The sequence below is a fragment of the Caretta caretta genome, chromosome 2 (genome assembly GCF_965140235.1).
Source record: "Caretta caretta isolate rCarCar2 chromosome 2, rCarCar1.hap1, whole genome shotgun sequence".
Classification (NCBI taxonomy): Eukaryota; Metazoa; Chordata; order Testudines; family Cheloniidae; genus Caretta; species Caretta caretta.
Window position 1 is genome coordinate 157758900 of NC_134207.1, and position 13724 is coordinate 157772623.

At 46.8% G+C, this 13724-nt stretch overlaps 1 protein-coding gene across 5 annotated transcripts in view; it reads left to right on the plus strand.

The window, feature by feature from the left end:
* TPPP (tubulin polymerization promoting protein) overlaps positions 1-13724 on the plus strand; it is a 120884-nt gene that overhangs the window by 21504 nt on the left and 85656 nt on the right. For 4 of the 5 annotated variants that reach the window (XM_075125521.1, XM_075125525.1, XM_075125523.1 and 1 more), the window contains exon 2: positions 9431-9742. In XM_075125521.1, the coding sequence (XP_074981622.1) occupies positions 9431-9742 (312 nt within the window). Of the gene's footprint in view, positions 1-2720; positions 2834-9430; positions 9743-13724 lie in introns of all 5 variants that reach the window. The other variant, XM_075125522.1, reaches the window with a different exon arrangement.

Genomic DNA, 13724 nt, shown 5'->3' on the forward strand with positions numbered 1-13724 from the left:
GCTCTAGCCATAAGTGTACAGCCCTCTTTCTAGCAAAATAAACAGATGCAAATCATTGTAAACTGATCACTAGGGCTGAAAGTTTGTGTCCTAAAGATCACAGGGTATTCGTGCGTCTTCTAAGGCTACCCAGCACTGGCAGTTGGGATGCACGGACATGTTAGCTGTAGGTTCCTGCATTTTTGGGAGGATTCCAGATCATTATGCAGCTTCCATTGATGGTACTTGGATAACTATGCTCTGGGCTGGTTGCTTGCAGCTGAGTTGGCACCTCTGCAGTGACTAATCTGGGCAATCTGTGACCACAAGGAAAGGCAGTTCAGTAACATGGGAGGGAACGTGATCTAGTGGACTAGGCATGGAACTGTAAATAAAGGACGTCCACATTATAATCCTAGTTCAAACCTGAATCTTTCTGTGGCCTTGGTCAAATCATTTAACTTTTACAGCTTACTTTTTCCATCTCTATAATGGCCAATAATGTTTACCTACCTCAAACTGGAAGGGGGAACAACAGTTTGTAGTTTGTGAGAATGAAATAGTATTTATAAAGCACAGTATATGTACGATTCACTGGGCTGCACACACAATCCTCCAGTTGTTTGGGCCAAAGGCATCCTGGAACCCCAGTTCATTTGAACAGTTATTTCACAAAGCTTTTTTAAAATGTTGGCAGCTGTGCAAAGGCTTCAGCACAGAGATGATATCCAGCAATGGGAGGCTTAAAGGAGCAGAGACCTAAATGCACATAATGGTTTTTATGAACATGAGTCTGTTACATTTGTGGTGCATCCCAAAAACTAACCTTGTTTCCTCTCCTCCCTGTCATCATCCCCCCCCCCACCACCACCCCAGGCCGGCTCCAGGCACCAGCGTTCCAAGCAGGTACTTGGGGCGGCAGTGTTTCTGTGGTGGTGGCAATTCGGCGGCAGCCCCTCAGTGGTGCTGGCCGGGGCGGCAGTTTGGCGGCAGCTTCTATGTTCCGCCGGCCGCGGAGGCAAATTGACAGCGGCTTCTCCCCTTTGCCGTCCGTGGCAGCAGTTTTTTTTTTTTTTTTTCAGTGCTTGGGGCGGCAAAAACTGTAGAGCCGGCCCTGCCCCCCCCACACCCCTCGCAAAAAAACCCAAACACACCCAAGAAGGGACAAAAATATCCTAAGGCCATCTTTGTTGTGTAGTAGTGTGAACATGGTGGACTGATGTTTGGGTGGGGTGGGGGAAAGAGAGTGGTGGCAAAACATTGGTTCTCAGGCCTGCTAAAAAGTGCTCAGGCTGGCTCTGTAGAGTTTATAAGTTTTAGATGACACACTCTCTCTCTCTCTCTCTCTCTCTCTCCCCCCCCCCCCCCCATAGTTCAGTAGGCTTTTTGGGTGGTGTTGAGGGAAGAAAAGCAAAATTACAGTTGTTTGGGTAACCTTAATTATATATTTTCATATTTTGTATGTGTGTATTTAATTCAACCTTTATTTAGAATTTCTTGACTTTTTAATGTTCAGGTTTTTAAATATACAGTGCTCTCAAGTTCTTCTTCCCTTAAAATTGCACAGAAGCTGGTGTTTTTGTTTTCCTTTTCTGCTGCTTAGAATGTAAAGGAGAATCAAAATCCTTTTTAGTTAATCCTAAATCAGAGATGGGCAAACTACAGTGGCCCGCGGGACCGTCCTGCCCAGCCCCTGAGCTCCCGGATGGGGAAGCTACCCCCGGCCCCTTCCCTGCAGACTCAGCACGCTGTGTCACTGGCAGTCTGGCCCACCGCTCCCGCCAGGCAGGGCGGTGGTGTGGCTGTGAGCTCCTGCCGCTCTGAGCAGTGTGGTAAGGGGCGGGGAGGGGTTGGATAAGGGGCAGGGGATCCCGGGGGGGCAGTCAGCAAGCAGGGTGCAGTTGGATGGGGTGGAGGTTCAGGGGTGGTGGTCAGGGGACGGGGAGCAGGGGGTTGGATAGGGGGTGGGGGCATGGATAGGGTCAGGGCAGTCAGGGGACAAGGAGCAGGGGGGGTTGGATATGGGGTGGGGTCCCGGGGGCAGTCAGAGGGTGGGGGTATGAATAGGGATTGGGGCAGTCAGGAGCGGGGGGGTGGTTTGATAGGTGTGGGAGCAGGGGGGCCTGTTAGGAGGTGGTTGGATAGGGGAGAGGTTCTTGGGGGGGCAGTTAGGGGATGGGGAACAGGGGGGTTGGATAGGGGATGGGGTCCTGGGGGGCAGTCAGGGGGCGGGGGTGTGGATAGCGGTCGGGGCAGTCGGGGGACTGGGAGCAGGGGGTTTGGATAGGGGCAGGGGTCCTGGGAGGGGGCGGTCAGGGGACAAGGAGCAGGTGAGGGTTGGATGGGTTGGAGGTTCTGAGGGGGGCAATCAGGTGGTGGGAAGTGGGAGGGGACAGATAGGGGGTGGGGTCCAGGCTGTTTTGGGGAGGCACAGCCTTCCCTACCCGGCCCTCCATAAAGTTTCACAACCCCAATGTGGCCCTAGGGCCAAAAAGTTTGCCCACCCCGTCCTAAATTCATAACCATGCTTGACTTTTAAAAAATATACAACTAGTCCATATTCACTTTGGAATATAAATCTCGTTCCCATGATTGTGCTGGGTTACATAGTTTTTGATAAGTTAAATTGAAATTCTGTTTTTGATTAATGGGAAATAATGTAAAATTAATGGAGTTAGTTTCTTAGCTTTCATGTTTTGCTATTCTGTGCCTGATTAAGTCTCTTAATTTTTGTTTTCAAGGGGTTTGTGAACATTTGTCCTTGAAAGCTTACTGAAGTATTTTATTTGTATTGCCTGGAAGGATGTAGCTTCAGTTGATGATGAATCAGTGTTTTTCCTAAACAAGATACAAGGTATTCTTTTTTGCTAAGCTTCCTAGTGTAACCAAGGATTTGTACAGATAAATTATAGATAGGGCTATCAAGCGATTAAAAAAAATTAATTGCGATTACTCTCACTGTTAAACAATAATAGAACACCATTTATTTAAATATTTTTGGATGTTTCCCACTTTTTCAAATATGATTTCAATTACAGTGCTCACTTTAGATATATTTTTGATTACAAATATTTGCTCTGTAAAAAAGAAACACAAGCAGTATTTCAATTAACCTCCTACAAGTACTGTAGTGTAATCTCTTTATAATGAAAGTTGAACTTACAAATGTAGAATTAAGTACAAAAAATAACTGCACTCAAAAACAAAACAATGTAAAACTTGAGAGCTTAGAAAGTCCACGCAGTCCTATTTCTTGTTCAGCTAATTGCTAAGACAGACAAGTTTGTTTACATTTACGAGAGATAATGACACTCATTTAAAAATATGCGCTAATTTGTGACTGAACTCGTTGGGGGAGAATTGTATGTCCCTGTTCTATTTTTTAGCCGCAGTCTGCCGTATATTTGATGACCCAGCACATGTTGTTCGTTTTTAGAATACTTTCACCTCAGGTTTGACAATACACAAAGAAGGTACCAATGTGAAATTTCTAAAGATAGCTATAGCACTTGACCCAAGGTTTAAGAATCTGAAGTGCTTTCCAAAATCTGAGAGGGACGAGGTGTGGAACATGCTTTCAGAAGTCTTAAAAGAGTAACACTCTGATGCAGAAACTGCAGATCCCAAACTACCACAAAAGAAAATCAACCTTCTGCTGGTGGCATCTGACTCAGATGATGATAATGAACATGCATTGGACTGCACTGCTTTGGATCGTTATTGAGCAGAATGCGTCGTCATCAGTATGGACACATGTCCTCTGGAATGGTGGTTGAAGCATGAGGGACATATGAATGTTTAACATATCTGACGTAAATACCTTGCAACGCCGGCTACAGAAGTGCCATGCAAACGCCTATTCTCATTTTTCAGGTGACATTCTAAATAAAAAGCAGACAGCATTATTTCCTGTAAATGTAAACAAACATGTTTGTCCTAGCAATTGGCTAAATATGAATTATGACTGCGTGGACTTGTAGGCTCTAAAGTTTTACATTGTTTTGTTTTTGGGTGCAGTTATGTAACAAAAAATCGACTTTTTTTAAGTTGTACTTTCATGATAAAGATATTGCACTACAGTACTTGTATGAGGTGAATTGAAAAAAACTATTATCATTTTTACAGTGCAAATATTTATAATAAAAAAATATAAAGTGAGCACTGTGCACTTTGTATTCTGTGTTGTAATTGAAATCAATATATTTGAAAATGTAGAAAAAATACCAAAAAATGTAATAAAAACTAAAAGATAGAAAACAAAGGGTAGGAATAAATGGTCAGTTTTCAGAATGGAGAGACCTTACAAGAAGTGGAAGATTGGACAAATGACCAGGGAAGAGTATAAAAATGTTGCTCGGGCATGTAGGAATGAAATCAGAAGGGCCAAATCACACCTGGAGCTGCAGCTAGTGAGAGATGTTAAGAGTAACAAGAAGGGTTTCTTCAGGTATGTTGGCAACAAGAAGAAAGCCAAGGAAAGTGTGGGCCCCTTACTGAATGAGGGATGCAACCTAGTGACAGAGGATGTGGAAAAAGCTAATGTACTCAGTGCTTTTTTTGCCTCTGTCTTCACGAACAAGGTCAGCTCCCAGACTGTGGCGCTGGACAACACAGCATGGGGAGGAGATGACCAGCTCTCTGTGGAGAAAGAAGTGGTTCGGGACTATTTAGAAAAGCTGGACGTGCACAAGTCCATGGGGCCGGATGCGTTGCATCCGAGAGTGCTAAAGGAGTTGGCGGCTGTGATTGCAGAGCCATTGACCATTATCTTTGAAAACTCATGGCGATCGGGGGAAGTCCCGGACGACTGGAAAAAGGCTAATGTAGTGCCCATCTTTAAAAAAGGGAAGGAGGAGGATCCTGGGAACTACAGGCCAGTCAGCCTCACCTCAGTCCCCAGAAAAATCATGGAGCAGGTCCTCAAGGAATCAATCCTGAAGCACTTAGAGGAGAGGAAAGTGATCAGGAACAGTCAGCATGGATTCACCCCCAAGGGAAGGTCATGCCTGACTAATCTAATCGCCTTCTATGATGAGATTACTGGTCCTGTGGATGAAGGGAAAGCAGTGGATGTATTGTTTCTTGATTTTAGCAAAGCTTTTGACACGGTCTCCCACAGTATTCTTGTCAGCAAGTTAAAGAGGTATGGGCTGGATGAATGCACTATAAGGTGGGTAGAAAGTTGGCTAGATTGTCGGGCTCAACGGGTAGTGATCAATGGCTCCATGTCTAGATGGCAGCCGGTATCAAGTGGAGTGCCCCAAGGGTCGGTCCTGGGGCCGGTTTTGTTCGATATCTTCATAAATGATCTGGAGGATGGTGTGGATTGCACTCTCAGCAAATTTGCGGATGATACTAAAGTAGGAGGAGTGGTAGATACGGTGGCAGGTAGGGATAGGATACAGAAGGACCTAGACAAATTGGAGGATTGGGCCAAAAGAAATCTGATGAGGTTCAACAAGGATAAGTGCAGGGTCCTGCACTTAGGACGGAAGAATCCAATGCACCGCTACAGACTAGGGACCGAATGGCTAGGCAGCAGTTCTGCGGAAAAGGACCTAGGGGTGACAGTGGACGAGAAGCTGAATATGAGTCAACAGTGTGCCCTTGTTGCCAAGAAGGCCAATGGCATTTTGGGCTGTATAAGTAGGGGCATAGCCAGCAGATCAAGGGACGTGACCGTTCCCCTCTATTCGACATTGGTGAGGCCTCATCTAGAGTACTGTGTCCAGTTTTGGGCCCCACACTACAAGAAGGATGTGGACAAATTGGAGAGAGTCCAGCGAAGGGCAACAAAAATGATTAGGGGTCTGGAACACATGACTTATGAGGAGAGGCTGAGGGAACTGGGATTGTTTAGTCTGCAGAAGAGAAGAATGAGGGGGGATTTGATAGCTGCTTTCAACTACCTGAAGGGTGGTTCCAAAGAGGATGGTTCTAGACTATTCTCAGTGGTAGAAGATGACAGGAGAACGAGTAATGGTCTCAAGTTGCAGTGGGGGAGGTTTAGGTTGGATATTAGGAAAAACTTCCTCCCTAGGAGGGTGGTGAAACACTGGAATGCGTTACCTAGGGAGGTGGTAGAATCTCCTTCCTTAGAAGTTTTTAAGGTCAGGCATGACAAAGCCCTGGCTGGGATGATTTAATTGGGGATTGGTCCTGTTTTGAGCAGGGGGTTGGACTAGATGACCTCCTGAGGTCCCTTCCAACCCTGATATTCTGTGAAATAGTGGTGTCTCCAAGGGGTCTGTACTGGGGCCAGACCTATTCAACATATTCATAAATGATCTGGAAAAAGGGGTAAACAGTGAGGTGGCAAAATTTGCAAATGATACAAAACTACTCAGGATAGTGAAGTCCCAGGTTGACTGCAAAGAGCTACTAAAGGATCTCTCAAAACTGGATGACTGAGCAACAAAATGACAGGTGGAAATTCAATGTTGATAAATGCAAAGTAATGCACATTGGAAAACATAATCCCAACTATACATATAAAATGATGGGGTCTAAATTAGCTGTTACCACTCAAGAAAGAGATCTTGGGGTCATTGTGGATAGGTCTCTGAAAACATCCACTCAATGTGCAGCGACAGTCAAAAAAGCGAACAGAATGTTGGAAAGCCTTAAGAAAGGGATAGATAAGACGGAAAATATCATATTACCTCTATATAAATCCATGGTATGCATGCAGATGTGGTCACCCCATCTCAAAAAAGATATATTGGAATTGGAAAAGGTTCAGAAAAGGACAACAAAAATGACTAGGGGTATGGAACAGCTGCCATATGAGGAGAGATTAATAAGACTGGGAATTTTCAGCTTGGAAAAGAGATGACTACTGGGGGATATGATAGAGGTCTATAAAATCATGACTGGTGTGAGAAAGTAAATAGTGTTGTTTACTCCTTCTCATAACACAAGAACTAGGGGTCACCAAATGAAACTAATAGGCAGCAGGTTTAAAACAAACAAAAGGAAGTGTTTTTTTTTACCACACAACACCCACTCAACCTGTGGAACTCTTTGCCAGATGACGTTGTGAAGGCCAAGAATGTAACAGGTTTCAAAAAATAATCAGATAAATTCATGGAGGATAGGTCCATCAATAGCTATTAGCCAGGATGGACACGGATGGTGTCCCTAGCCTTTGTTTGCCAGAAGCTGGGAATGGACAACGGGATGGATCACCTGATGATTACCTGTTCTGTTCATTCCCTCTAGGGCACCTGGCATTGGCCATTGTCAGAAGACAGGATACTTGGCTAGATGGACCTTTGGTCTGACTCATTGTGGCCGTTCTTATGTTCTTATTAGTATGAAGACCTCTCCTTTTTTAATGTAATTTATTTGGCTCTCTGAGTCTTTATTTAAACCTTTAATATTATACACTGCCGCTTCACAGTCTGAGCAATATCCCTTATGGACACATTATGTGGTGCAAGTTTATTATGTAATGGCAATACAAAGCTCCCTTTGTTGTAGTAGTCTTTGTTACAAGATTGCCTATAGTGTAGGGCTGCAAAATTCTAGCTTCAAGAAGTTCATTATAACCTCCTACTTCACAATAGATTGCTCTCTCAGCTCTCAATAAGACTCCGACAGAGAGAATGCACTCTGTTGAAAATAGGTAAAGATATATGCAATAATTGTGTATGATTTTTTTAAGGGAGCCAATATGATGTCTGGAAAAACCTGTGATGGTCTTGAGAGTTGTGTAGAACTAACCTAGGTGCTTTATTAAGAGTATAGATTCTGAAAATGTATTGTCCTGCTGGTAAATGTGAAATAATATAGTGATTTCTTAAAGATTTTTGTCTGGGAAGTAACTTTAAGAATGAGTTAAGGTAGAAAATTCAAATGACAATTACGTTATTATAGTTTACACAACAAATCTCAAATACTAGAAAAAAGGAAATTTACTGTTCCAGTACTAAACTTTGTCCTTCTGTTTTCTCCCCTCTTCTGCCTAAGAGTGGGAGATGCTAATCATTGGCCACATGAAATTTATGTGCCTTATTGAGAGTGTGAATTCCAGTGGTACAGTCTTTAGTTGCATGTTGTTACAACCTGTACCCACGCTACAAGATTGAATACAGCCTGGTTTCTGCTATGCATCTGGTGGGTATTGGGGCAGGTTAAGGGTATGTCCTTGGGACCCAGGTTCTATCCTGGAAAATGCCCCAAATAGATCAGCAGGTGTTGCACAACAAATAGCTTATGGTCAGCTGCGGTTCCAGAGTGCAGGACCCAGGCTGAGTAGGAAAAGGAGAAATATGGGTATGTCTGAGTCCTCTGAGGTTACATCAGATAATTTGGTGACTGGCCTGAGGGGAGGCAGAAACTGAGCCAAAATCTAATCTAGGCATGATATCATATTCATTGCTGTCACATGTGAGCACTGGGAATCAAACAAAAAGAATTTTGCACGTAATTCAGAAGTAAAACGCACACTTGGGCACATGTGGTATTCTCTACACAAACTAACTAAACTGTGTTAAAAGGATGTGGTCTCTTACCCATTTCAGAAGCAAACACACAGTTAGTACAGAGTTTTCCGCCCATATCCAGAGAGGGTTGGACTGGATTGGAGTTGTGTATTTTCCCCTTTCCACTAATGAGTGCTCTGGATAAATCAATGCTGGAGGATTCTAATTGTAAGAAATTGTACTGCTTTTTTGTATTGTTGCTTCTTCTTGATGCTGCCTGCAAACAGCTGTTACGCTAACTAGCAGCGTGCTAAAATTTCTCCAGAAGGGCATATCAGACATAGGTGCTGGAAGTAGGGGTACTGTGGGTGCTGTCTCACCCCCTGGGTTGAAGTAGTAATAACAACCCAGATACATGGTTTCCACCTTCAGCACCCCCACTATAAAAATTGTTTTAGCACCCCTGATATCAGACTGTGAGTGAAAGAAAGTAAAACAGATGGACCAGATGAAATCAAATCTGAATGGCGTCACCTGGAATAGGAACATGCTTTTCTAGTGCTACTTCCTGCAGGTGTTGAATCCAACATACTGTAGCAGGTCAGTTCAGATTTTTTTACCTCATAATAGTTTTGCTAAGAGAAGGGTACCGTCCAAGAATTTAACCAGAGTCTCTGGCCATGTGGACCTTGCTTCCAGGCACTAAAATTTCCATAGTGTGTTTTGATGTACTGCTGTTTCAAATATTTAGTGTGCAGTAGCAGGGTCCATGCTGCCATTTAATGTTCAGCTAGCGTGCTGTAGATTTGCACCCTGGATTGTCCCGCACTAGGTCTCCATGTACATAAACACTACTAGAAAGTGCCAAGTTACTAACTGTGTAGCATAAGTGCCCTTCACAGATTGTAACATGGACTGTAGCATGTGGAAAGTCTAGTTCTCAAGGGACAACCTAACAAAGAGGGTAAACTATGCAAATTAAACTGCAGGAAATGCAATGATCTTTTTTCCCCTCCTCTTTGCAGCACGATGGCTGACAAAACAAAGTCCACTAAACCTGCAAACAAGACCCCTCCAAAGTCTCCTGCAGATCCAGCAAAAGAGAGAGCAGCCAAAAGGCTATCTTATGAGTCCAACAGTTCCCACGAAGGGGCTATGGCAGCAGAGCTTAGTGCTCTAGAAGAGACTTTTAGAAAATTTGCCATCCACGGAGATACCAGAGCCACAGGAAAAGAAATGCATGGGAAAAACTGGTCAAAATTATGTAAGGACTGTCATGTGATAGATGGGAAGAATGTGACAATCACAGATGTTGACATTGTCTTCAGTAAAATCAAGTAAGTTCCTTCCCTTTTCTCGCTCCCTTGTCTTGTTATACTTTGCACCCACCTCCAGGTTTATATTTATATTCCCCTCACCCCACAAAGCTGGTGTGACTTATAGAATTAACATTTTATTGAGCAATAGCAGGTACAGCACACAACATGTACCTCTGCCACAATTACACCCTGGCTCTGGTTCAAGTCAGGCTATAGTCAGTGGTAAGTGAGGGGTTAACCCATGCATAATTCTACAGGTTTTAAACACACTTGTAAGCCAGAGGGCAGATTCACCAGCTGGGGCAGTCCGAAGAGCTGCCACAGACCCTCACTAGTTTTTGTTTTTTTTTCCCACCTTGGAGGCTAAGAATCCAGTTTGACTGAGGTAATAAATAAGATTTTCTTGGTGGTCCCAAACTTGTGTGGCATGGGCACGCATCTACATCGCAAATACGCCATGCATTTTTTTGTGGCTGAAGCCTTCTACTTATCAGCCACCAAAACTTGGATGGTGTACTGGTAATGAAAATGCATGTGCGTGCTGCCCATAGATTGGCACTGCCAAGCAAATTTTATTTATTACCTTTTACCAATTACCACCAAATTGGAATCCTAACCTCCCAGGGGAAAAACTAGTCAAGGCCTGATCCAAAACCCAGTGAAGTCAATGGAAAGACAGTTAGTTCAGTGGACTTTGCATCAAGCCCTAAAATTGCTATCTTACTTGCCTCCCCCCTCCAAACTGCTTACGTTTGATCAGATGTAGAGACACAAACATATTGGCTAATTAGGCCCTCTCCTCCATTACCTTAGAAGTTGTTTAAGTTGCACAACACTTAGTTTTATTTAAGGACAAATTTTCAGCAAGGTTCCTTAATTGTGCTAATAGTTTTCAGGAGTATATGTTTGGACATGCCCTTACCCACAGTTTCATGTGTAAATGCTGGTTTGAGGCCATGCAAACTGAGGCAGCTGCAGGTTCAATTAGGGAGACTTGCTGAAAATTTGACCCTTAGAGCCCACCAAAGATAAGAAATACGGAGAAGAAAGGGCCCTTTACCCTTCACGGGTTGTCCAGTGTGATGTACACGAGTCATAGGACATCATGTCATTAATTCTTGAATGAATCCATTGTTTATGCTTGAACAACCTCATCCACTGGCTTTTTCCTAACATTTGTCATTTTCCAAGAGGGGAAAAAATGCTGTTTGTGGTGAGTGTGTTTCCTCTCACGGCTGTTTGCTTCTTGCTCTGTCTTCAGCTGACAAGCCAGCGTAGGCACTCGAACCCTTTTGTTCTTGGGTTAGCTTCTCGCCATCTCTGTTCCCGTGACAGTATTTCTCTGGAGATTCTGTTACTATAACCAAGCTCTGTATTTCAAGTGGAATCTTATCAGTGAACTAGCCCACTGTAGTAGATGGCTAAGCTTGGAGGTGTTTGGCCTTTCGGTTTTGTGTTTTAATTAATTTTGATGGATGATGTCAATGTTCTATTTTCAAGTATTCTTTGGTTTTGATCAACTTAAATATTTATTTGTTGCTAGCCTAACAGGAAATGACAAAGGACTACTTTCTCAGGCCAGTTTCCATGCAGTAAATGATGTGATAGGCCCTTAGTATTGCAGAAACTGGCTGTGCACAGGATTGATGGATCCCGAGGACTCAGAACTGATGCCTCCTGGGGTGGAGTGGATTCACTTATGCTCTGTGGGAATGAGGTGTGGATCCAGTGGTGCAAGAAGGGCGATATGGTACACCATACCACTAAGCTATTTATAGCCGATACGGGGTACCGGAAAGACACAGGAGGAGCAGAACGTGGGGCCACCGGGTGGCCCCAGGCCAGCAGCTCCTCTGGTATGCTTGTACCGTCACCAGCTGTTCCACCCAGCTGCATGCATGCATACATCTCCTCCTGTCCGGGGTCTATACAGCAGCCCCATTGGAGGACAGGACTGGGGGTGGTACAGCTGTGCTGGAAGAGTTGCCGACATGGGGCCTCTCGGTGGCCCCAAGTTCTGCTCCTTTCACCGCTGCAGTTCCCGGGAGAGCCCTGAACCTCGGGGCTCTCCCGGGAACCACAGCAGCGAAAGGAGCACAACATGGAGCTCCTCCAGCGCGGCTGTAGTGCCCCCCAGCCCTTCCACACAGCTGCGTGCCTGCGTCTCTGGTCTGGGGTCTGTACAGGGGTCTGCTGGGGGCGGGGCTGCCGTGCCGGAGGAGCTGCCAATGTAGGGCTGCCCAGTGGTCCCATGGTCTGCTCCTTTCGCCGCCGTGGTTTCCAGGAGAGCCATGTGGTTCAGGCCGTCAGCGCCTTCGGCACGGCTGTACTGCCCCCCACCTTGTCCCCCCAGCCCTGTCCTCCAGCAGGGCTGCTGTACGGACCCTGGACAGGACTCAGGAAATGCAGCTGTGTGGAAGGGCCGGGGGAGGGGCTGGGGGCAGTACAGCCCTGCCAGAGGAGCTGCCGGTATGGGGCTCAGTTGCCAGCGTGTCTGAAAAAAATATTCTTTGCTGTCAGAGGGAGCTGGTTTGAAGCTCTTCTGCTGGCAATTCCCAAAGCAGGTGTGACTGTGAAGTGGCTATTGTTCCAGGAGCAAGCCCCCTCTTCTCTTAGCAGCCCACACAGCAGCTGTGCTCTGTCCACCCACTGGGAGCGCTCCCCGCCCAGGTAACGTGGGATGGATCATGAGGAGGGGGAGAGTGCATGGCCCCGGGTTGAGGGCGGATTGGGTCACGTGGGGAGGTAACGCATCCTCTCCCCCTTTAGCCGGTGCTGTGTACCTGTAAGACCTGAATTCTACTTGCACCACTGTGTGGAGCGTTAGGGACATGGGGCAAGAGCAGGGGTCTCAAACGCAAATGACCACGAGGGCCACATGAGGACTTGTACATTGGCCCGAGGGCTGCACCACTGACCACCCTCCCTCCCCCCCGCCACGCTGCCCTGACCCCGTCCCTGCCCTGCCTCTTCCCACCCTTCCCTGAAATCCCCATCCCAACTCTGCCCCCTCCCTGCCCCCAGGGGGTGCAGGAGGGGTGCAGGGGGCTTAGGGCAGGGGGTTGGGGTGCAGGAGGGGTGCATGCTGCTTCAGGGGGTCGGGGTGCAAGGTGGGGCAGGGGGTCAGGGTGCGGCAGGCAGCTCATGGCAGGGGGTTGGGGTGCAGGAGGTGTGCGGGGTGCAGCAGGGGGCTCAGGATGGGTGTTCGGCTGCAGGAGGGGTTTGGGGGGCGGGTTTGACCCGGCACGCACTGGAGGCAGGGCAGGCTCCCTGCCTGCCTACACTGCCCCTGTGCCGCTCCGGGAAGCGGCTGGGACCTGGGGGCGGGGGAGGGAGGGTCGGGGCACAGGAGTCTCTGTGGTGCCCTGGCCGCTCCTCCAGGTACCTCCCCCCAAAGCAGCCTGGAGGAGCAGCCAAGGCAACACACAGACCCCTGTCCGTCCCCAGTCCGTCCGTCCCTCCCCTCAGGTCCCGGCCACTTCCCGGAGTGGCGTAGGGGCAGGGCAGGCAGGCAGGTGCGTGCCAAGCCGGAGCCGCTCTAGGTAAATGCTGGGGGGGTGTAGGGGGGCCACGGGGAGCTGGCAGGCCACAGAAAATAACCCCTGGCCCGCGGGCCGTGTGTTTGAGACCCCTGGGCTAGAGGGAGAATGCACTGATATAAACACAGGCCACTTCCACTCCCCTGTGATCCCTATTGTCAAGGAGGTAACCAGTACATTTTTTTGTTGTATAAAAATAGCCCAGGAATTCCTGATTTCTCAACCTTTGCTGGAATGACAGAGCTGCAGTAACTCCCATGCAGCTATTACAGGGTTAATTGCTTCCCCCTTTAGGAATGGGGATCACTGGGTTCTTCCTCTCATGACTGCCCTGGGGTGCTGGCTCTTCTGGCTCAGAGGGCCCTGTCTTCCGTCTTTTTTCTCCTGGCTGGCTGCTTACTTATGGAGCTCTGCAGTGTAGTTGTAGCCGTGCCAGTCCCAGATCTATTCAGAGTGGGTGA